Source organism: Coffea arabica, chromosome 2c (assembly GCF_036785885.1).
Source record: "Coffea arabica cultivar ET-39 chromosome 2c, Coffea Arabica ET-39 HiFi, whole genome shotgun sequence".
NCBI classification, from domain to species: Eukaryota; Viridiplantae; Streptophyta; class Magnoliopsida; order Gentianales; family Rubiaceae; genus Coffea; species Coffea arabica.
Window position 1 is genome coordinate 27,023,162 of NC_092312.1, and position 24,428 is coordinate 27,047,589.

Sequence of the window (24,428 nt, forward strand, 5' to 3'; positions counted from 1 at the left end):
GTCCAATTTCAACTGTTAAATCTAATGAAACTTCCCTGAAGACGACATAAATTTGATGCTATTCTAGTTAGGTCAGTTAGGTTTAATGCCTCGAATGCACGAAAGAGCCGTTTGAGGTGTTCAATTCTGTCGATTCGATTCATACATTTTCCAATTCAAATCAAGGTGCAAGGAGATCACTGAACATATTTTAACCACAGGGAGTAGTATAACTTTTACGTAAAACATAGGGGTTTACAAGATTTTACCTTTTTCTATACAGTTATTCTTGCCTTACAAATGATAAGCTATGTAAAATGATGCGTTTAAATCATAATTTGCATGCATAATCTAAAATCCATCAAGTTTTGTATGTGCAGAGGCCCCGTCCCGGGCCCAGACACGTGGCAGTCCGGAAAGGCCAGAGTTGAGCTTGGACCCCAAACCCATGGGAACCATCTTGGGCCACACCGTCGCTAGGGCTTCGAAGGGCTTCAGAGAACAATCCCATAGAGGGCGGGGAGAATCCCCCTCAGCGCGGGATTGATACTATTCCGGGCAGATCCCGAAACGTACGGAGGTCGGACTCTCGGGTAGGTATAAATGGTAACGCACACCAACTGTACAAGGTACGCTCACTATTGACAAATTACTCTCGACTGTTTTACTTCTCGTGAATTCCACTCAACGGAAGACTGACTTGACCGTCGGAGTGCCCCCGGGGATAACCTAGGGGCTCCCCTGTTAGTCACCTTAGAGACATTTTCTTGTTTGTTTTGCAAGATTTGGACATGCTCTTCTCATCAGCACGCTGAGCTCAATAGGTCAGTTCGGTCCGGAAAAACTCAGCGCTTCGTCAGTTGGCGCCGTCTGTGGGAACGAAAGGTAAGTGTAGTTGTGTTGATGGCGAGAACGCGTTCCAAGCAAACCATAGAGAACACCGATCCCGGAGCCGGTGAGGGGTCCCGGCGAAGGGAGACCGAAGCGGCTCGGGACGCTGGGGGCTCAGCCCTTTCGGGGAAACGAAAACAGCAGATTCTCCAATTCGTGACGGAGAACCTCCCCATGTTGGAAGACATGATCCGCCAGGCGAAGGAGGGGGTGGAGCTGGGGGCGCACAAACCTCCAAGACGAAGGAGAAGGAGAAGGAATCACCCCTCATTCCCTCAGAGGATGAGTCACGGGACCAGCCCCCAAGAATGAAACGGCCACGGACTCCCCCTCGGCCACGAGCGTCGGTGGTCGGAGATAATTAGAGGTATTCCCGCGACCGATCCGCTGGGAGCCGACGGAGAAATCCTTCCCAGTGGAAGCCCACGCGGAACGAGCCTGAACGCTCCGCTGACCGATCTGTCAAGAGCCGACCGCGTAACCTTTCCCAGTAGAAGCCTGTCCGAGATAAACTCGAGCAGATCTTGCGGTCGCAATTGTACAAGGACAATTACACAGTCTCGCCCTTTACCCGAGAGATAGAGGACTACCCGCTACCCCGGAGATTCAAGATCCCGAACATTGAGCTGTATGACGTTTTGGCCGATCCGGAAGACCATCTCTCGATCTTCCTGATGCACATGCGTCTGCAAATAGTTGCGGATGAAATCCGTTGCAAGACCTTCCCAATGTTTCTGAAGGGGAGGGCCCGGTTTTGGTTCCAGGGCCTGGCACCAGGGTCCATCCGAAGTTTTCCCAAACTGGCTAGGCAGTTCGTCTCCCAGTTCGTCTTTTCGAGGACTTATTCGAAGAATACGGCTCACTGATGGCAATCAGGCAGAAGCCGGACGAATCACTGAGATGTTTCATGGCCCGCTTCAACACGGAGAGCCTGCAGATCAGGGACAATGATAAAAAGGTGGTAATGGCCGCCTTCATGAACGGGTTCAGGGCAGAAGAGCTCTTCTGCAAGCTGGTCGAGAAGCCTCCCAGAGACCTGGAGGAGCTCTTGACTAGGGCGCACGCAGCCGCTAACGCAGAGGAGGCGGCACGCCTGAAGAACGAGTCGGATCGGGAGTTCGGAGATCGGAGAGGACGGGGAAACCACCCCCAAAGTAAGGATGGCCCTGCCAAGAAAAACGTTTTTGACCGACTCTCAAAGGAGAAAGCTCCCGCTCAACCGCCGTTTTCGGAAAAAGGGTACACCCTCCTGACTCGCCCAGAGCCTAGATCCTGACCGTTATGGAGGCGGAGGGTCTGGGGGAACGACAGCCTAAGATGGGGATACCCCGAAACAAGAGAAATCAGGACCGGTATTGTGCCTTCCACCGTGACGTCGGGCATGACACGGAGGGATGCTAGTCCTGCTGAAAAAGATCGAGGATCTGATCCAGCGCGACTTCTTGGGACGATTTGTGCGGCAAGACCGACCAGGCCACGAGCCAGGAAGGACCTACCGCGGAGATAGGGGCGAGGGCCAGCGTCGCGACTGTCCTGAGCGGTGTGACATTCCTCGAGGCCGCTCCCCCGACCAGGACACCCGGAACTTGGCAGGGGTGATTAACACCATCGCTGGGGGTCCTACGGGGGGAACAGCAATACGGCTCAGAAGAACAGGCGACCTCCCCCCGAGGGGGATGATTCCTTGAAGTGCCTGCGCGTGGACGAAGAAATTACCTTCGGACCGAGGGATGCGGTTCCCCTGACATCAGGGAATCATGAGGCCATTGTGATAGACGTCGTAACCAATAACTATCGGGTGAAGAAAGTGTACGACGACCAAGGAAATGCAGTGGACATCCTGTTCTATCGGGTATTCAAGGAGCTTGGTTTGGAAGATGGACAGTTGATCCCGGTTCGGACACCTCTGGTGGGTTTCACCGGGCCACCTATCAACCCGGAGGGGATGATCACCCTGACGGTTATGGTAGGGCAGGCGCCCAAATGCCGGACCATCCCCGTCAACTTCGTGGTGGTCAAACAACAATCCCCGTACAATATATTCCTAGGTCGGCCCGGTTTGAACGCCCTCCGAGCTATTCCTTCTTCGCTCTACCTCAGCGTCAAATTCTCCACACCGGGAGAAATAGCTGAGGTACACGGAGATCCAAAAGTGGCCCGAGCTTGCTACTTGGCCATGCTCCGGGGGCAAGAGAAGGTGGTCGCTCAGACAACCAGCTTGGAGCCCTACATCCCGGGGGAGGAGGCCAGACAGTTGGACACCCACGAGGAGTTCCCCTTGAGAGAGGACAGGCCCGACCGGGTCCTCCGCATCGGTGTGTCGGTACCTTCCGAGGAGAAGGAGGGTTTGAAGGCCCTGCTAAGGGAGTATTTCCGGGTCTTTGCGTGGACGGTTGAGAACATGCCCGGAATTTCGACTGACCTGGCCGTTCACCACCTCAACGTAGATCCCCGTTTCAAGTCGGTGAAACAGAAGAAGAGGAGTTTCGTCCCAAAGAGGAATGGGGTGATCAAGAAGGAGGTCGGCCAGCTGCTGGAATCCAAGATCATCCTGGAGGTATATTACTCGACCTGGCTAGCCAACCCGGTCCTGGTGAAGAAGGAGGACAAATTTTGGAGGATGTGCGTGGATTTCACAGACCTCAATAAATCCTGTCCAAAGAACTGCTTTCCTTTGCCGAGAATTGACAGGTTAGTAGACTTTGTTGTGGGTTTTGACGTTTTGTATTTCCTGGATGCTTTCAAGAGATACCACCAAATAGAGATGGCTGAAAAAGATCGGGAAAAGACTCTTTCATCACTGAGAAGGGGACTTACTGCTATCGGACAATGCCGTTTGGGCTAAAAAATACTGGAGCTACCTACCAGCGCCTGGTCAACAAATTGTTCCAAAATTAGATCGGCAGGAATATGGAGGTCTATGTGGACGATATGCTCGTCAGGAGCCGAACTGACCGACAGCTCGTTCCCGACTTGAGCGAAATCTTGAACATCCTGAGGGAGAGTCGGATGCGGCTGAACCCGAAAAAATGCACATTCGGGGTTAGGTCGGGAAGGTTCTTAGGTTTCTTGGTCTTCCGAGAGGGGATCCGGACCAACCCGGATAAGCTCTAGGCCATCATGGGTATGGCCCTTTCGAGGAACATAAAGGAGGTCCAGCAGCTCACAGGAAGGATAGCCGCCCTGAATAGATTCCTCTCGCGTTCCGCGGTGAGGGGGCTACCCTTCTTTCGAATCTTGAAAGCCCTAAAAACTTTCAATGGATTGAGAAATGCCAGAAAGCCTTCACCGATCTGAAAGCATATCTGGTTGAGCTGCCCACTTTGACCGCCCTGGAGTAGGGAGAAACCATGTTCCTATACTTGTCCGCTTGCAACGAGGTCGTTAGCGCGGTTTTGGTGTGAGAAGACCGGGGGCTCAGAGACAAATATATTATGTCAGCCGTGCTTTACAAGGGCCGGAAACGCGATACACACCGGCAGAAAAATTGGTCCTTGCCCTGGTGCACGCAGCCCGAAAATTCCAACCTTACTTCCAGACCCACAGCATTGTTGTCATGATTGATCAGCCCTTACGACAGATACTCACAAAACCCGAGGTCTCGGGCAGGATGACCAAATGGGCCGTCGAACTGGCCGAGCATGACATCGGCTATCAGTCTCGCACCGCCATCAAAGCTCAGGCCCTGGCGGACTTCCTTGCTGAAGGGGCCAGTTTGTCCGTGGCCGAGTCAAGCTCTTTGCCTGAGGAGGTACGGTCGGAAGAGCCGTGGGTACTGTTTGTGGACGGGGCCTCGAACAAGGAAGGGAGCGGAGCCGGCCTGCTGCTTACCTCGCCCACCGGGGAAGAGTTGACCTACGGGCTCAAATTTGACTTCGCGGCATCCAACAATGAGGCGGAGTACGAGACCCTATTGACTGGATTGCGGATAGTCCATCAGATGAGTATAACTGCGATCAAAGTCCGGAGTGACTCCCAACTCGTAGTCCACCAAGTTCGCGGGGAGTACGAGACCAAGGAGGACATCATGAAAAAATACTTGCTAAGGCGCGAGAGGCGATAACGTTGTTTGATGTTTTTGAAATTGAGCAGGTGCCGAGATCACAGAACAAGCGCACGGACGCTCTGTCAAAACTGGCATCCTCCTCGTTTGCTCACCTGAACAAGGAGGTATTGGTGGAGGTAGTCAAGCAAAAAAGCATCGACCAGGTCCAAATCTTGGCTATAGACAGCCCGGCCTCTTGGATGACTCCCCTCGTGGATTTCCTCAACTCGGGTGTCCTCCCCGAGGACAAAATCGAGACCCGCCGACTCCAACTCAGAGCTGCCAAGTACGCCTACTATGGGGGGACCCTCTACAGGAGGTCGTATCTGTCTCCCTAGCTAAAGTGCGTAACTTTCGAGGAAGGCGACTATGTCCTTCGAGAAGTTCATGAAAGTTTATACACGACGCATGTGGGATTTCGGGTGTTGGCCAAAAAGTGCCTGTTCCTGGGCTACTATTGGCCCTCAGTGTTTCGGGATGCTGCGGCGCTAGTTCAGCAATGCCGAGCTTGTCAGGGTGCACGCCCCGCTGCGTCACCAACCAACTCAGGAGATGGTCCCCATCCACAGTTCTTGGCCTTTTCTCCAGTGGAAAATAGACCTTCTGGGGCCTTTTCTCAAGTTTTCGGGAGATACGAACATCTCGTGGTGGCCATCGACTACTTCACAAAGTGGATGGAAGCGGAACCTCTGGCCACTATCTCTGGAAAAGTAGTTCAGAAATTCTTCTGGAAAAATATAGTTTGCCGCTTCGAGATTCTGCTTGTCTTGATATCTGACAATGGGTAACAGTTCGCTGAAAACCCCTTCAAGGACTGGTGCGCGGAGCTCGGGATCAACCAACACTTCACTTCGGTCGGTCATCCCCAGGCCAACGGCCAAGTGGAGAACGTTAATCGAATCATTCTGCAAGGACTGAAGACTAGGTTGGAACTGGCCCAGTCTAACTGGCTAGAGGAACTTCCTAGTGTCCTCTGAGCTTACCGAACTACGCCGAGAACAGCCACTCATGAGACCCCTTTCTCCCTGACTTATGGGGCAGAAACGGTGGTACCAGCAGAGATCGGCCTCCCATCGCATCGGATACAGAATTTCATTGCGGCAACCAATGAAGAAGAACTGAGGTGTAACTTGGACATGTTGGAAGCCAAGCGCGAGGAAACGGCGATACGGATGGCTAAGTACAAAAGTCAACTTGCCCGCTATCATAACGCGAAGATGAGGAATACGCAGTACCAGTCGGGAGACCTCGTTTTAAGAAAGAACTCAGTCAGTCGAACTCATAGTTCCAACAAGCTTGATCCAAACTGGGAGGGGCCGTACAAAGTCCTGGAGACGAGTTGAGTTGGGTACTGCAAGTTTCCGAAATCAGATGGAGTAGAGGTACCCCGCACTTGGCACTTTTCGAACTTGCGATTGTTCATAGGTTAGATTAGTCCAAGATATCTTACTGTCTGTTCTTCGGAATCCACTTTCGAGTCAAACTAAATAAATGTTCGATTTCGAACCTTCATTACAAAGTTTATCAATACCGTTTACCTTGAACTGTCGCGCTATTTGCTTGTTAATTCTACACTAGCACACTTGGGCATGCTAAGTGTCCTAGTGGGAAGTGGGGGCAATGAATGGATGAAATGCCTTTAAAGTTTGAGAGTTTGACGTTCGACCCAGGAGGTCGGCATAGTTTAAAGCTTTAAAGTCTGATGTTCGGCCCAGGAGGTCGGCACACCGCTTCGGTTGTTAGAATTCGGTTGGTGAATTAGTTTAATAGTTTGTTAGTGCCCTAGTTTGTTGCCCTTGACAATTTGGCTGTTAGTTTAAAGTTTGATAGGTGCTCGACCCGAGAGGTCGACACGCCGCTTTGGTGGATCAGTTTGATGTTTGACCCAGGAGGTCGGCATGCCGCTTCGATTGTTAGAGTTCGGCGCAAGGAAAAATTGGAAGCCAGAATTAGATAGTTTCATTCAGTATCATTTCATATATACATTCAAAACCTACCTATTGCAAAGCCTACCGAGCTATCAAAAAAAAACAAAAAAAAGAAAAGCACAGCTTAACCCCTAAGCCATTGGCTCCTTCCCGGAAGCCCTGCCGGGAGCCTCGCCCTTTTCCAAGGGAATCTCCGTGAGCTCGGCTCCTACGTCACTTCTGCCAACCAGATCTTTTAGGGCATGCCCCTTGCAATACCCGTCGAAAAGCCAGTCTAACTTCTTCTCGGCGGTAGGATTGTAGTCCTTGAATGTGGCCAAATCGAAGCCAAACAGATTGAGTTCCTTCACCTGGTCCAGGGCTCGCGTGAAATCGACCTGAAGGATGGGTTGGTTGAGGAGGGCGACGTTTTCGGCAAACTGTTCGGAGGAGATGAACTCCCGAATAGCCTTCCTGCGCTCCCGGTTGACGGTGCCGGATAGCTCGATGGCGTGGTTCGCCCTCAACTTCTCTACGCTCGCTCTCTCCTGGTCCAACTCTGACCTGATGGAGGTGAGCTGGACTTGAACCGCTTCCAACTCCTTCTCGGCTTTACCCAACTTGGCTTTTAGGGAGTTTGTCTCCTTAAGGACGCGGGCAAGCCTTTACTCAGTCTCCCGAGTCTTTTTCTGTAATTTCTCCAAGTCGGGAGACAGTTCGGAGAAGCGGGTCGCCAGGGCAGCCCCAGTGGCATTGGCCTGAAGAACGAAAAGGGAAATTAGCGTACTACGGGATCGAACCGGAAAGCAGAGACACAATTGGCCTAAGGGGTAGGGAGCTTACTTGAACCTGGGCGATGTAGTACATGTCTTGGAGCTCGAACGGATTGGCCAGCTCCATCCACCTCTTGTCACGCGGGAGGACCGAGCCCACTACCAACCCGCGAGCCACCTCAGGAAACTGGGCTCGGTCGTTGATGGAGAGTCCCCACGACGGGCAGAAGCGCCGGGGATCGTGCATGGAGGGGGCCGGACCCGGCTTCACGGGGACCACATGGCGGAAGTGTCACAGACTGGGGGGTGGCGTCTCCCGTGCGTGCTCTTCCGCGGAGCCAACCCCCAGATAAACCGGACTTGCATGGGGGCACCCCCCGACGTTAGCAGGAGAGGAGGTTGTGCTGAAGTTGGCGCGAGCCTCTTCTCAAACTGGGGGGGCTCATCCCCTCGGCCCCTCTTCTGTCCGGTCGTTTTCTTCTTGTTAGCGACCTGCTTGGTGGGGGACGAAGAGTGGGAGGCTTCCTTCGGGGGAGCCGAGCTGCCCCCAGGAGTCAGAGATGCCTCAGAGGCCTTCTTGGCAGCCTCTGGCTGCGGAGTGGGGGCGGCCACGTCGAAGGGCATGCCCAATAGCTTGGAGAGCCTCTTCACTGCAGCAAATACCACCAGGTTAGTAAAAAAAAAAAGAGCAACAGACAACAGGAGCACAGAGGCGGCATTACAGGTGTCGTAGTTGGTGGGGGAGGGCACCACTCCTCCAGGGGACCCGGACAACGTCCCCATCAGCCCGACCACAGATATCTGCTCGGTGGAAAACCTGGCCGCGTGGAGTTTCACTGCAGAGCTCACCAGTTGACTGAGGGCCTCGATGTCCAAGTCCCCCGGATAGGGGTCGGAGTCGACCTCCCCGACCTTCCACACATTAGAAGGAAAATGTGTAAATTTAACAACGAAGTCCGCCTTCCAGTTCTTTATGGAAGAGGGGACCCCGAAGAAAAGATCTTGGGTGCTCTTCCCACCCCGAACTTTGTTAGTAGTTCGGCGGGAGAAATAGTACCACCCGGGAAGGGAGAGCTTAAGGGTGTAAGAGGCTCGGAAGAGAGAAAGAGAATAGGGGATGGGGCAGATGTGGCAGTAGATCAGGAATCCAATGATGATCCTGATAGGGTTGGGATGGACCTGGGTGATTCTGAATCCCCAATAGCTCAGGATCTCGGATAGGGCTGGAGGAATGGGGAGTCGGAACCCTGCGACCAGCTGCTCCCTGTAGATGGCTACGAAGCCGGAGAGAGGTCGGCTGGCTCGATCGTTGGGCCCGGCAGCCCTCGGCTCAAAGGCCAGAGGAATGGAAAAAGACCTTATCAGCTCGGCGACCTCCTCGGGCGAGAGGGTGGCCTCTTGCTGGTCAGGTTGGCCGTAGTCGAGTTTAGGATCATCCCCCTGTTCAGGAGCAGGGGTCCCATCGGAGGAATCCCTATCCTCACCTGCCCCTCTCTGGGTTCCGTCAGGGGAGTCATGTGGGGACTTGGGGGAAGGAACGGAAGTGGCCTGCTGCTCGATGGGAGCATTGTGCTCGGCCACCTCCTCCAGGGTACGGGTAGGAGGAGAATGGACAGATGGAGAACTCATAATGATTATGGGCTCGAGCAGGTTGGATGTGGAAGTTGGGGTTAAAAGATGAAGAAGATAAAAGAGGAGGAGGCGAGGATGAAGATGAAGATGAAGGAGAGAGAGGAGGAGGCGAGAATGAAAATGAAGATGAAGAAGAAAGAGGAGGAGGGGAAGATGAAGATGAAGACGAAGAAGAGATAAGAATCCTAAGGGATCTACGATGGGTAGGGACCCGAGATGCGGTGGAAGTGACGCCGGACTGATCCGACATAAAAGGCAAAGGGTGGCAAGGGGAAAAAGAGAGGAAAAGAGAAAAGAAAAGAACTTACTGGTGAATGGAATGGGAAAAGATGAAGGAACCGCCGGAATCTGGACACTGTGAGTCGGAAGTCTTGCCACTGGAACTTTCAGAAGTAAGAAAATACGCGAAATAAGGAAAATGGCAAATAGAGTCGGAAGAAATCTGATAACCCCTATTCATAGGGAGTAAAATGGGGGGGGGGGAGAAACGGCTGCTTGAAATTGAACCGCCTTCATGTGAACGCATTTAAAAGCAGTACGGAAACCAAAGAGACGCGACAATTGAAAGGACGCGAGCGCGACTTTTCAGGAGACAGCACTGTGCCGGAGGTGACCATGGCAGAGCAGGGTGACGCCAGTCTCCCACGTGGCAGGGGGTGTAGATTAGGTCTGTCTGGAAGCCCTACCTATTCTAGGGGATTAGTACAGAGGTCCCGTCCCGGGTCCAGACACGTGGCAGCTCGGGAAGGCCAGAGCTGGGCTTGGACCCCAAGCCCATGGGAACCATCCTGAGCCACACTGCCGCTAGGGCTCCGAAGGGCTCCAGAAAACAATCCCGCAGAGGGCAGGGAGAATCTCTCTTAGCGCGGGATTGATACTATTCCGAGCAAATCTCGAAACGTACGGAGGTCGGACTCTCGGGTAGGTATAAATGGTAACGCATACCAACTGTACAAGGTACGCTCATTATTGACAAATTACTCCCGACTGTTTTACTTCCCGTGAATTCCACTCAACGGAAGACTGACTTGACCGTCGGAGTGCCCCCGGGGACAACCTCGGGGCTCCCCTGTTAGTCACCCTAGAGACCTTTTTCTTGTTTGTTTTGCAAGGTTTGGACACGCTCTTTTCATCAGCATGCCGAGCTCAGTAGGTCAGCTCGGTCCGGGGAAACTCAGCGCTTCGTCAGTATACATATCCTAAAATCCACTAAATTCACAGTAACTAATTAATCAGTATGCTATTCCTAAAATCCACAGTAACTAATCAGTATGCTATTATTACTTCGCCCGTTAACATGATGTGTAAATGAATTTTTTGATGATTGACATAATCAAAATAAACCGAAAGGCCAAATCATGTACTTTGACATTTGCTTCAGTTCTACCATTCCACACCTAATGCAGACAACGAGGCGTTCTAGCCTCAAGCCTCCTATAGAGCTTCAAAGTTTGGATCCAGAATTTATCGATCATTGGTGAAGTGTCGTAGCAACTAAAATTGACTTTGCAGTCTTAATTCAATGATTATTATCAATCGCCTGTATGTATGACTGTTAAACAAAATAGTTGAAAATATAAAAGTTGGTTGAAAAATACATCTATGATGCAAGTTAGGATAAAAAAAAATACAAATCAAAACAAACCTATCACATTTGCACTTTATTTCAATCAAAAAAATATTTTTTTTATTAGAGGAAAAGTTTAGTTTGGGATATTTTAATCTTGAATTGTTACTGTGGATAAATTTTTATTTTATTTTATTTATTTTGAGGAAAATGTTGGACAATTTGCTTGAACGGGTCTTTACAATAAAATGTCAAGTTCACAAATGAAAACAAACTGCTAACCACTAAGATCGGCAATCACTCATAAAAGTTTATCAAATTTTCTCTTTTATTATGATTTTTCTTTTTGGGGACATACTTTACCAAGTTCCATTAAAACACGCTAAGGACACCAAATTCAGTGATTAAGGTTGAGATTTTAGAATGTAGAGTTCTTGAGTTCAAATCTCCTCCTCCGTTCTCTTTTCTTAAATCCCATAGTTTCCTGCTTAAAAAAATTTTAAAAAAAGTTCAACTAAAACAAAAATGTTATTTCTTGTTAGTATTTCAAAACCACTATTGGAAAATGAAGCTCCACAAAAGCTGATTGACTTTGACCCGAGCAAAAACTACGGCTAAAAAGCGTAAAAAATCCCAATCCCAAGGGCACGAGTAAATGAAGAAGCGTGTCATTTTAGAAACTTTTTACTTCCCGACGAACCAACATCGGCGACTTTTACCATTCTCTTCTTCTTCTATTAAATCCATTTCCCCGTTATCAGTTACTATCACTCTTCTCCATCAATGGCGAAGATGATGAAGAAGAGGAGAAGGCGGGTTCCCGAGGTCTTATGGAGACTTTTCCACAATAAGGCACGTACGCTTGCTGACACGATTTTATCTTTGCTTCCGTCACCGCCGACGCCGGTGGCCAATTGCCTGTGTAAGGGCCGGCGGTGCCTTGGCTGCATTGGTGATGAAGCAATGTCGTATCTGCTCAGACCTAAAGATCCCGCCGATTATCGGAAACTTCTTACTCAGTGCTTTGTTGTTGTGCCGGAAAATGCTCCGACTTTCTCAGGCTTCGATCCTCATAATCGCTGGTCTCAACTGGAGGTTCTTTCTACAAATATCGCTGTTTGTGCTTCCGTAAACGTTTTTAGTTGTGGATTTATGCAATTAGGGGAATTTATCAGTGTCTTGATTTTGGCGGGAAAAATTATGGTGATGCTGGTGTTTTAGAAATTTTGGCGGGAAAATCAGGAATACTGCCAGTTTGAATTTTGTTTTTGTTTTTTTGTTTTAAAATAGTAGTACGTTTTAATCATGATCTTTTTATCTTTGCACTCCAGCTTTGACGCCTCTATTTGGTTAAAGAGTGTAGTTTTTATCAGAAAAAATGGGGTAAATATGTGACGTTTCCTGCCACTGAGCTTATTGAAAACTTTTTGCATATGAAGCACCAGTGACTGCAAGGTTGTTTAAAGTAATTGAATCTTTTGAGAGGCAAATTTAGCTAAAAAAGTGAAATGGAAAGAAGGAAAGTATGTGAACGAAAATTTTTAATGTGGTCACGTTTCCTGTGCTCTTCATGGACAAAGGAAAGATGTATGCTTGAGATGTTTCTCTTGTTTGATTTGCATGTACCAGTGATGTATCAATCCAAATTATAAAAATCATAAAATGATAAAATCACTTGAACACATAGGGTCAAGGGAGATGATCCTATCAACATATTTGACTTTGAAATCTTTTCTGAAATATTTCAAGTTTTGCTACCAATTAGTCAATCTGAATGCTTGTGATTCAAACTTTTATATTTCTTTCTAAGATGTACAAACAAATTTGCTTGCACTTGTGCATGTTTGATTTAAGAAATAAGGAATCATACTTTTGACGATTCATGGGACAAAAGGCGGAGAACTGATAGTGTTTGATTAGATAATTCCCTTGTGAACCAGCAGCTTTTGGATTTGCAAATTATTAGGTCTTCATGTATTTGTTCTTCAGAAATACATTATAGGGACTTATGAATTACTGGTTAAATTTTCATGGGATGATTGTTGTATAAACACCAGTAGTTGCTGCTTCAAAAAGAACGCATGAAGTGCACTGTTGACCAGAATGTGATTTTATTTTATTCGGAAAAAGTATAGCAACTTGGTGTTAAGTAAGGGTTCATAATTTTTGTTCATATGCTTGAATGCAATCATTTCTGGTTTCAGACTGTTAGAAGAAGTATTGAAATGATTATGCGTGAGCAACCCACATTTGCTAATGTGATATGCAATGCCTACGATAAGGTCAGCAAATATGAAGAATATTATTATGCCCGTCTTTCTGCCTTTCAGTATTCATGCAACATCAGATTTCATTTCCTTGTTATGTAATCTAACTATACTTTTTCTGGACATGTTGCATGGTTTATAGCTGTTAAGCTACCAATAATGGTTTCAGCAGAAAATGGTATTCTCTTATAATTTGGAGATAAAGCTTTGCTTATCTCTTTTGTGATGATTTACCAAATGGTCCACAAAACATTTTCATAATCTCAGTTAGTGGCTAAACTTTATATGCTAATTCGCATTCTGTAGGCCTGTTTGTTCCTACAACTTAGCCTGATGACCAGATAGTTGTCTGCCACATTCACTTGACCATGTCAAAGGGGTAGGATTGCAAACAAAACATAAATAAATGATAAATAATCTTCTCTCTACTCCAGTCAAATCATTTTCTGTGCAGAATAGGAAGTATCTTTTTTGGGATTCTAAAGTTGATACGTTGGGCTAATGTCCCCCAATCCATTATCAACAAAGTGCACCTGGATGGAGGGAAAATTTCTTGCATTTCAGTCCTAACCCTCTCACTGGTCAGATACTTGATGCAGAAAGCTAAAATTTGGCCGTTGGTCATTGGAAAAATCTCAGAAAATTCTGGAATTATGGATTTTCCAGGTGTTTCCACTGACATATTTGTGTTTGTGTTGGTATTTTGGTGCTTTAGAGCTTAAGGTTTGAAAGTTGTTTTCTTTGTGATTCATTGCTGAACTAGGCCAGTACCATAGAGCATGAAGTCATTCTATGGCTCCTCTGAAAGATGAGAAAATAGGTGTTGTAAGAGTTGGGCTCTGTAAAGTCAAAATTGGTGGCTGTCTCCAGTAATGGAGTTGAATCCAACTTGGCTTCCTACCTTTATAAGACTTGTTAAGTTTCTTAGCTGCTGAGTTAGCTTAACCTTTAAAAACTATCAGCGTTAAGTATTGTGTCCTATGTAGATGTAACAGGTGTAACATCTTCAGGTTAAGCTGGAATCAAATAGAACGGAATTTTGTTTTATTGTGAGTTTTCATGGCAGCCTCACCATGTGCTCAATCCTAAGCAAATATAAGCGCAATTTGTAAAATTTGCTGTTCTCATTGCCAATCTTACACTTATCCTGAAATAACATTCTGAAACAAATATTATCTTCACGTGCTTCTTTGGTGCTTCATCAATTCTGGAGTCTGGGATGTGCCCATCAAAGAGAGTGAAAAGATCTAAATTTTTAAAAACAACAAAACCTTCATGGCCCAAAAAAGTTTAACGGCAAAGCTGAGTTATGAAAACACTTGAGGGACCATTACGACAATTTACAGTGTCCTTTTATTTTCGCGCTTCTAGACTGTTGAACTCTTTATAATTTGTTTTGTTGATATCTCACAGACCAATCGCCGGAGTTCTATAGTAGAAGCTTTAACATCCTCAGCGTGGTGCCTTCTTTTGAGAAGGGTTCGTAGACAAAACACTAGCGCAAATTACTGACATATTGTCTTATGGATGCAAAAAATTGACAACAGATTAAATGATTCATAGGTTGGTGACATTCTTATGGTGTATTTGTTAAGGACTACCTTCGTATTCTTGCCCCTCCCTCGAAGGAAACATCATCAAGTTGCAGGATTTCCAATCAGTGCTATGTGCAAAGCATTCTCGAAGCATTCATCTGTCTTCAATTATAAATATCCTTCAAATGCTCGTCAAGGTAAATTATTCTGAGACTATCCCATTTCAGTCTTCAGATTTTATGTTACATAGGTTGGTGCATTTTTAGATTTTGTTTGACAAACATTTTGGGTGGGCGCGTATAATATCTTTGTCCTATATTTTTATCCTTTATTTGAAATTACTACACGTTTTGTGAGGTTTGTATGTGGAAGTGGAAGTAGTCGTTAGTGGCACGGAAGCTTGTTAAGTTTGATTCAAAAGCTTGAGTGCTTGACTGCTGGATCTTTTTGGGTATGGAAAATTATTTACTTGCTTGCATCAACAATAAATCTTGAGTAATTCATAATTGAACGATACGTTGCTGAAGCGCAAATTCATCCACAAATATAAATTGTTTCAAATACAGGATGAAGCTTTCTGTCCGCTAATTCATGGATGAAATCCAATATTGTCCAGCAAGATTACACCTTCATGATTGAGGTGCTTTAAAATGCTAAGTTAAAGCCTTTTTTTTCTTAATTTTTCTGACTGTCCTAAAACCTAAAGGAAATTCTATGTGAGGCTAACCTTTTAAAATGTCATATTGGATCCTTTTTTTCACCTTGGCGCACATAAAGTTTTAAGTGAATCTATTGTACATGAAAACTTATGTGGCGCCACAAAGATTGTATGAGTACTATTATTTGGTGAATGTGCAATTTATCTGATGGAGAGATGCAAAAGCAGAGTGGAAGCCTTCCAGTAGACAATTGGGTGGTATCGGATGCTTACTTGTTTCAATCATTATTTTAATCATGAATCTGAATGATCTGCTGCTGAAGGTGTTGCTTTGGTGCATCTGGTCTCTCATAAGTTTTTCTCAACTGTTGGGTCCTGGTTGCTTAATGTCCTCTTCCAGTATAACTTAGTTCTCATTGATTGCATTCTATGGATATATAATGTGAAATTTTTATAGTTCTTTTTAAAAGTCTCTCAAGATCTGACAAAAAACTTACCCCCTTGTACTTTTGTTAGGATCTGGTAAAAAAAGGAAACAGGTTCATCGGGTTGATGACATCATTGTGAAACAGCAGAGCACTAGCTTTTCTGATGTTGATTTTTCTTCACGTAGCGGCAGTTGCACTGGTTGTTGTGGTAGTACTAAATCCACTCCATCTAGCAGCTGCAGCAGGCTAACAATATCTCAAAAGAGTGTGTCCAAGGAAACTGTGAAAGCAGTGAGAACTAAAGAATCTTCAACTGAAGTTTGTTCTATTCAGGAGAGCCAGGATAGCTCAATTGAGGCTTTTAGATTGCCAAGGAAGCGTGCAAGAAAGTATAATTGGCAGCGTGCCAGAAAGCGCAGGCAGTTAAGCTGTCAGGGATCCAGTTCTTTGATCCCTTGCACTAGAAGTCTCAGTGATGAAGATAACTTTTCTGGAGTGCTTCACCCAGATTCTCGTCTTTCGTCTGAAAAGGTGATCTTATGAAAATCTTGGAAGGAAAATCCATTTTGTATCACTCTGAAGCTTTAGATAATTAGGCTTTTACCTGTGGATCCTGAAACCATCTGTTCACTGATACTTTGTTTATGGTTAACGTTGAAAAATCCTGATGAAGTGATTCAAGTTTTATAGTTGTCATGATTTTTTTCTTGACTTAATGTAGTTGAGAGGTTAGAATTTATCATGGGTACTTTCTGAGCCAGTTTGAAATTAGACAGTGGATAGACAACCATAGGAGAGGATTAACTTGTTTATGAAATTTTAAACCCCAGGAGCTTTTCAGTTTAGATGGGTTACCTTCTTGTTCTGCCAGTGTTTTTTTCTAAGTGGATAAAAGTGGTTTTTCATAAACTTCAAGCACTAAAAAAATTTAATTATTTTTCACAGTTACTCGCATAATCCTTTTTATGGGAATGAAATAGAAGCCTTATAATCAAAGACAGAAATTCAACCAGCATCCCTGCGTGTGTGCATGCATGTGCATGAATGTATGTGTCTCTGTCTACATGTGCATAGAGTGTCAGGAGTTTTTGCAACTTCAATATGATGTGTACTTGGATTTTATGTATCTGCAGACATGCTGCTCTTGTTGTTTGGTGTTTCGAACTCTCCCTGAAGTCATTAAGAAAACTCAGATTGACAGGCAAAGCATATTCTATAAGTTGGAGAATTCTTCATCCATTTTCCCAAGGAAGCGTATCCTCTTTTATGAGTTAGAAAACTTCTTCCTTGTTTGCTTTCCTGGTGTACTTTGCTGGACTGTTTTCATATTCTTAAATTGTTACTTCATTTTTTAATTTATTTTATTATGTTAGGTGAACTACTAATCTTGTCTGCTATGCTTCAGGGCACAAATATTGTCCACATTATGTTGTACCATCAAATGTGTCTGCAATATTACCATATCTGTGCTGTCCAACAGCAAATTTGATTAGCTTTCATACTGGAACTTGAACACTTTTGGTGGTTAACTCCCAAGTTTCGTGCACTATTTACCTGCCCTGTATAAGGAGAACCTTTCCGTCTGTCCAACTTTTTCACCCCCAAGACCCCACCCCTCGTTAAAGAAATTGATGTTAGTTCTCATTTGTGCTTGTTTTGTGATGAGACTTTTCTTACGACCAGAGCAACATAAGATATATTGAATTCTCTGAAGCCCAATTCTTCTGGGGCAAATTTCCTATTTAGGGATATTTTTGGATTGTCTGGTGCTCATTTCACTGTCTCTCTCACCCCATGTGCTCACACCAATGATTCCTGTTTCACCAAATCTACATGCCTGTGAGTATCACTTTTACAGATTGCTACTTTGGTGTGATTTCCAGTCTATAATGGTGAAATTTTTGTCGTGAATAGCCTAAAGGTTGAAATTCTGGTTCTGAAGCTTTGAAGCAATAAGATTTACTGGGCAATACCATTTTGTAGTGTGTTGATTTGACCCAGTGTTAGCGTAAGCAATAGTGGGTGGTTCTAAATAGTACTTGCTCTTTCCAAAAGTTGTAACATCTGGTTTGCGTTATGCTTGAATTTTAGTTATGTGTGTTTTTTGTGGTTAAATAAACTTGAATAAGCTGCATGTAAGATGAAAATGAAGTGTCCAAAAGTATTTCACTGCGTTTGTGGCCCTCTCAGCTGATATTCTGCCTTATACCTATATATATATATATATATATATATATATATATATATATATATATAAGAATGTACTTACAATAACTTCTTGAAGCAGTTCTTTTTCGTTCTGGATTGAAATGGAAGAATTGTGGGTGGTTCTCAAACATCTGCATCAGGGATTTTAATCCAATATAAGACACATTTGAATAACGTATAAAATACAATTAATTTCAGTGACTGATGTTGCAATTTTGAGAGCAAGTTGATTGCCAACTGAGGAAAGTTACTAGAAAGGTGGGATGATAAAGCATGTGTTCATTTCAAAAGTGTTCATTTAATGTTTGAAGGAGTCGTCCTCTTATTATCTTCTGGGATTTTGGCAGAATGGATCAAACTCCCTCCTGAATTGTTTTATGATGAATGACTTAATCTATCTGATCATATTGTTTGTGATTTCTTGAAAATGTTATCTTGTTGATAATGCTTAATGAATAAGTGATTCTCTTGATGTTCATCTTCGTGTTTAATGGAGGCTCCTTCTGGTTTAACTGGTTTTTGATAAATTTCTTCACTATCCAGATATCACTCACTCATGAAGCAGCTCAAAATTCTTATACGCAAGGCCAGATGTTGCCAGCATTTAAGGTTGCTGGATAAACACTGTGCCGTTTTATCCTTGGATCACCATAATGACGAAACTGCTGCCTCCAAGTACCAGGTTAGAATTACTTGGAGGATAGTTTTCATTTCATTGTTGAGATGCAGCAGCATGTTCAGTACAGTGGAACCTTTTTTCTTTCAGCAGTTGTACAATGTCTTAAGTGTCAGGATAATAACAAAAGTGCTGCTTTCTGGTTTGAGGTTAAAATTAATTGGAGGAATATGTTTCGGTTTCATGCAACTTCATATGAAATAGGATAGAACCTTGTTCTCTTTAGCCATTGTAAAATGTTTAAAGCCACCAATTAATTAGGTCTCTTTTTTTTCTCAATTAACAAGAGCTGCTAATTTTTTTCTTTGACACTTTCACTTGAAAGACACCAGAAAAGTGACCAGAGTTTCTTATTTTTCATTTTGGCCATCCCTGCTTTTGTTGTTTGTGCTTAATGGTGTAGGCCTGTTTGAAAATTTATTGTTGCTATCAATAATCATGTTCTAGATGCAATTGAAACCCAATGCTAACACCTTCCTTACATATCAAATGTGCAGAGTCCTGCATTGTGAGAATGCAGCTGAATCGTGTTTGTAATACTATTGGAGTGCATGCATCATTTCTGTGGTTCTGCACTCTGCTCAGGAAAGATTTGTCAACTAGGTAGTTGAGTTGGCTAAGCGGATTACATGTGCACACGATGGGCTATGAAAACCAAACTATCAATTTAGTAGTTTATTCTAGTTTGGAGAAAGAAACTGATCCAGGACTTCCCCTCGTGTGAGCTCATGGTATGAGGTGGCAATTGGATTGACATCACCTTCCTACCTTGTTCAAGGACAAAGTACAAACCTTGAACTCTAATTTGAACCCATTTCCTTGCAATATTCACATGCTTTTCACAATAATTAACAATATAGTAGAATTTCTTTAGGCACTTTTGTCTGAAATGATGTCAAGCAGGCTGCTATTTCCAATTGGTGAGTCTTGCAGTAACAATTGGAGTACACCTTATGGATGCATAATGAGTAAAACATGCACAAAAATTTGAGAAACAAATGGAAAAAGAAGGGAAAGAATGGACAAAGCAAACATTTGAATATCTTTTTTGAGATTGAAAGTGGTCTATTAACCTTCTGTCAGCCTAAGCACTATAAAACGATATTCTGCAGTTTGGTCACTTGGGGACAAATTTGTCCAGTGGCTTCTTCAATATGAGTTGCACATCAGTTTCCTGCACGAGAATTTCCTCTCTTTACTGTTTTATCAATCTCTCCTTACTGCTTGTCGGGTTTGCTGTAAATAATAAGATAAGCAAGACTGGCCAAATATACAAGTAATCCTCTTTAATGGAACCGCAATGCCATATATGTGACTTATCCTCTGTTAAGTTTTCTATTAAGCTTGAAATAAGAGGTAATGTAATTGTCTCATTTGGATTGTGTAAAATCTGTGAAATCAGGGAAACGAATCTGAGAGAAACATACATGGAAAAGAACATTTGGAGGATCTTCTTGCTCATGGTTTTCATCCACAGAATCTTAACTCATCAGATTTCAAGAGTTGCATGAATATTTCAAAAGCTCATGAATATCAGTTTCATCCAAGCAAGGATTACTGTCTTAAAAAGCAGGTTGTTTCATTTGTATGGGCTGTCTGTAGGAGTATAGTTCCTCCAGATCTGCTAGGAAGTCCTCATAATTGGAGAATTTTGAGAAAGAATATCTCCAAGTTTGTTTGTCTTCGAAGGTTTGAGAAATTCTCTTTGAAGCAGTGCATTCACAAATTGAAGATATCCAAATTTTCTTTATTATCAAATAAGCACTCATGTTGTTGCTTGAATGGTGAAGACTTGAAGTGTGGAAAGAGGCAAGGGGCAAATAAGCATAAGGAACGTAGTAAGCTTGATGGCACTGATTTTGTGAAACATAAAATACTGGAAAGCTGGATTTTGTGGTTCTTCTCTTGGTTAGTAGTTCCCTTGTTGCAAACGCACTTTTATGTAACTGAAAGCGAACATGGAAAACAAGAGTTGTTTTACTATCGGAAATCTGTTTGGAAGAAGCTGATGGAACGAGCTTTAGATAACCTGAAAGATCGAAGCTATTGTGAGTTAACTGATGCATCTGTAAACAAAATTATAAGAAGCAGAGAATTTGGTTTCTCAAGGATAAGATTTCGTCCAAGGGAAACAGGTTTCAGGATATTGGCAAACCTTAAAGCGCCATCAAGAATTCCTGTAAAGTCCTCTTTCAAGCAATTGTCTTGTAATTCAACTAGAGGGTCCTCAAATCGCAGAAACATAAAATGCAATTATTTTAAGTCTGTGAACCATGTTCTCCGTGGTGTTCATGTTGTACTTAAAGGTATACAACTGAAAGAACCAGGGAAATTAGGTTCATCAGTTTTTGACTATACTGGTATTTATAAAAGGTTTGTTCCTTTTCTACATCTCTTGAAAAGTGGATCTTCAATCCTTCCTGGTGTTTTTATTGTCGTATGTGATGTGGCAAAGGCTTTTGATTCTATTGACCAGAATAAATTGCTTACTGTGATGGAAGATATTATATCAAATGATGAATATACTGTAAACAAGTCTCTTCAAGTTGTCTGCACAAGGAAATCTACCCTGGTTTGCGAGCAGCTGGCACTAGCACCTCAAGATATCATCTATGGATCTTCAGAAGTTGCAATTTCTGTACCCACCAGCATGCTGCATAGCATTTTTGTCAAAGAGGTAATATCCATTTATCACATTTTAAGTTATTTAGTGGTGCTTAAATGCATTTGCTGATAACTTGTTTTATACTGGTGCCACCATGATTAGTGCAATAATCCTTCCACTCTGTTTATTAGTATCTTACTGGTTCAGCAGGGTCATAAGTTTTGTTTTTGATTTGCACTAGCCTTATCTTTATGACTTGCTTTAGTTGAGGACATTTTCTTTATTAAAAGTTTAATAACAGGCATGGTTACTAAAGGAAAATTTGTCATTTGTTCTTTGTTAGTTTGAGCCTGTAAGTGAAAGAGTGGGTCACATTGTCTTTGTTTTACTTAACATCCTCTTGGGCATACATCCATAGTAAATGAAAGCATGAAGCAAGGGTCATGTCTAGAATTTTAGTGAAAACAGTATGCTGGAGGGGTAGAGATTAGGGACCATATGGAACCTCACTTGAGGTACCAGCTCGGTTCTTGTTCTGAAAGTCTGCTTCATCTTTTACCATTGCAGAAGCCAATATGTGTTTTAATGATCTTTAACAATGCTTCAAGTGGAGTATCTAGTGTTCTACCATTTTTCATGTGGCAGGAATGCAGCAGAAAGATTAAGAAAGCAGAGATTTTCTCTCATTTGAATGAGCACATTAAGCGCAATGTGCTCAAGTTAGGTGACAGATTTTACTTGCAGAGTCTTGGTATTTCGCAAGGGAGTGTTTTATCGTCTCTCCTCTGCTCATTTTACTATGGACATCTAGAAAATAATATAATTTTCCCTTTTCTTGAGAAAGTTTGTGAGCTTCCCAGACATTCATTTGGCAACCAAGATACACGTGATGCTTCATCTGCAGCAATCCACCATGAGAATGAAGCTGTCATGTACCACTGCAAATATCTGCTTTTAAGGTTTATTGATGACTTCATTTTCATGTCAACGTCGAAGAAACAGGCCTCTTTGTTCTTCTCCCGGTTGCAAAGAGGATTTCATGGATACAACTGCTATATGAATGAAGGGAAATTTGGTGTAAATTTTGATATGGATCATGTATCAGGATTCAGGTCAAATAGACTCTATGTGGGTGAAGATGGGATCTCGTTTCTTAGATGGAGTGGATTGCTTGTCAATTGCTCTACTTTAGAAATTCTGGCAGACTACACAAGGCTAGTTCTTCCTTTCTCTCTCATTAAATGTGTCGTTCTTGTTACTGCAACAATCTTGAATTAATATTTGTTCATACAAGTAAGAGTCAGACCTACAGTATTATTAGTTAGACTAGCACTGAGGCAGAACTTGCACTACTAATTACTGCACTGGACCTTGTTAAATTTCCTGCATAAATGCAATTTGTGATTTTCCAATTTAAATTCTAAAAAAAAATTTTGTGAACAGATACCTGAATACTCATCTCAGTTCATCTCTCACCATCAGCTGGCATGATCATCCAGCTCGCCTACTGAAGTCCAAGTTATGTGATTACTTGCGACCTAAATGCCATCCCATTTTCTACGACACCAACATAAATTCAGCGGCTGTTGTCAGACTAAACATATATCAGGCTTTCCTGCTATGTGCAATGAAGTTCAATTGTTATATTTGCAGTTTTTCTAGCATATCTACTTTCAGCACTGATTGCTGCATGGATGCTATTGAAGCATCTTTGAGGTACAAAACAAGATGCTAATTTGATTTTTAATACTTTAAAGCTCGGCAATCGCGTTTACCTCTCTCCTTAAAAAGTTTTCATACCGTTCTAATATGTTTCTCAAGTTGGCATCTATGACTCGTACTCTTGCTTTTTACTTAGGTACATGCATAAGCTCATTAGGAGAAGGATGAACTCTTTGCATCTCAATTGTGGTTTTCGTCCCATTTTCGAAGTGGGGAAAGAGGAAATCAAATGGCTGGGATTAACTGCTTTCGATCGAGTTCTGACAAGAAAACAAACCCGTTATAGGGAGTTGTTATTGTTATTAAGATCTAAGTTGAATATGGAGGCCAACAGCAGATCATCTCCACTGCAATATGCTGTTGATGATGCACATTCCTCTCTACTTTGGAAAATTAAGTACTGATTCTTTATTTTCGAGTTTGAAACCATGAACGAGTAAGTTGCCTCATATATTATTCAGTTTCAGTGAAAGCAACTTCGACCTTAGGCGTCTTCTTTGGTTGTACATGCATATTATGCTCTCTCTCTCAATCTATTTTGTTGTCATAAGGAGTTCTCGAGCATGCCAAGCATTAGACATGTAAATCAGATCTTTAAGTGATTGCCAGGGCTAAAATTCACTGCAAATTAGTCTGACATGTATCTTCGCTCAGATGCATTGAATCACATTCCCTTTGATGGTTTCCATTTTTGGTGGATTTATGTTTCTTCAGACCAAGCAAATGTTCTTCGTTTAGCACACATTTTTGTGGATTGGAAAATTGAGCAATGGGGTTTAATCCCTATTCTCAACTACACTACGCTTAATGGTTGCGAGACAAAAGAATTGCTCAACTTGGATCTGAAACTTTTCACTTGTTACATGACCAGATTCGTAACTCGATTATGGATGATTCACCAAGATCTAAAGAAGTAGTACAAAACAGTGCAGCAGTTAGTGAATTTTTGTTTTGGGTATACACAATATTATATAAAGCTATCCTCGTCTACGCATCATGGCTATTACATATATAATAGATTAGTTGTGAGTCTCTTTTGATAAATTTAAAATTTTTAAATTTTTTGATATATGTATTGTGAATAACTAAAATAAATATGAAATTTGATTATAGGTTGATACTATTATACTCTATAGAGTAGAATGTAATGTATAGCGAGAGATAGTGTAATGAAATAGGGAGTGATAATGTGGCATAATAAAAAAGATGATAATAAAATGATGATATGTGGTTGCCCTAACAAAAAACTTATTCTTCAAATTTTCCTCATTCCATGACATATTTTTATTGCTAATTAATGCAAGTTTTTTTTGGCTTAATAAGACCAAAGAAAAATTGCAGTTTTTAATTAAAATAAGAAACAAACAAGTTAGCTTTAAATAATTTACACTACAACTTATAATCGTCCACGAATTATGGTTAATTTCCACTATATATATGTCTACGCATGCACGCACACTTATCTCTCCCATTTTATTTTTTTTATTATAATATTTGAAAGATCGTGACTTATGTTAGTAACTAACAATTATAAT

At 43.2% G+C, this 24,428-nt stretch overlaps 3 protein-coding genes across 4 annotated transcripts; all 3 read left to right on the plus strand.

The window, feature by feature from the left end:
* The first annotated feature begins 2,264 nt into the window (after nt 1–2,264).
* Nucleotides 2,265–3,715, plus strand: LOC140035581 (uncharacterized). The gene is made up of 2 exons (XM_072076862.1): nt 2,265–2,410; nt 2,506–3,715. Exons 1-2 carry the CDS (start codon nt 2,265–2,267, stop codon nt 3,713–3,715), a joined length of 1,356 nt encoding a protein of 451 aa, XP_071932963.1.
* A 765-nt stretch (nt 3,716–4,480) lies between these two features.
* Nucleotides 4,481–5,892, plus strand: LOC140035582 (uncharacterized). Its single transcript, XM_072076863.1, has 4 exons — nt 4,481–4,838; nt 4,963–5,201; nt 5,254–5,625; nt 5,707–5,892. Exons 1-4 carry the CDS (start codon nt 4,481–4,483, stop codon nt 5,890–5,892), a joined length of 1,155 nt encoding a protein of 384 aa, XP_071932964.1.
* A 5,533-nt stretch (nt 5,893–11,425) lies between these two features.
* Nucleotides 11,426–23,457, plus strand: LOC140003715 (telomerase reverse transcriptase-like). Of its 2 annotated transcripts, none has more exons than XM_072075580.1 (12): nt 11,426–11,889; nt 12,999–13,076; nt 14,475–14,540; nt 14,625–14,793; nt 15,771–16,213; nt 16,816–16,936; nt 17,377–17,521; nt 18,434–18,572; nt 19,969–21,243; nt 21,739–22,385; nt 22,615–22,887; nt 23,030–23,457. In XM_072075580.1, exons 1-12 carry the CDS (start codon nt 11,578–11,580, stop codon nt 23,295–23,297), a joined length of 3,936 nt encoding a protein of 1,311 aa, XP_071931681.1. In that variant the 5' UTR covers nt 11,426–11,577; the 3' UTR covers nt 23,298–23,457. The 2 variants fall into 2 exon arrangements, with proteins under 2 accessions (XP_071931681.1, XP_071931682.1); XM_072075581.1 differs by having other exon boundaries at nt 11,427–11,889; nt 21,817–22,385.
* The last annotated feature ends 971 nt before the right edge of the window (nt 23,458–24,428 follow it).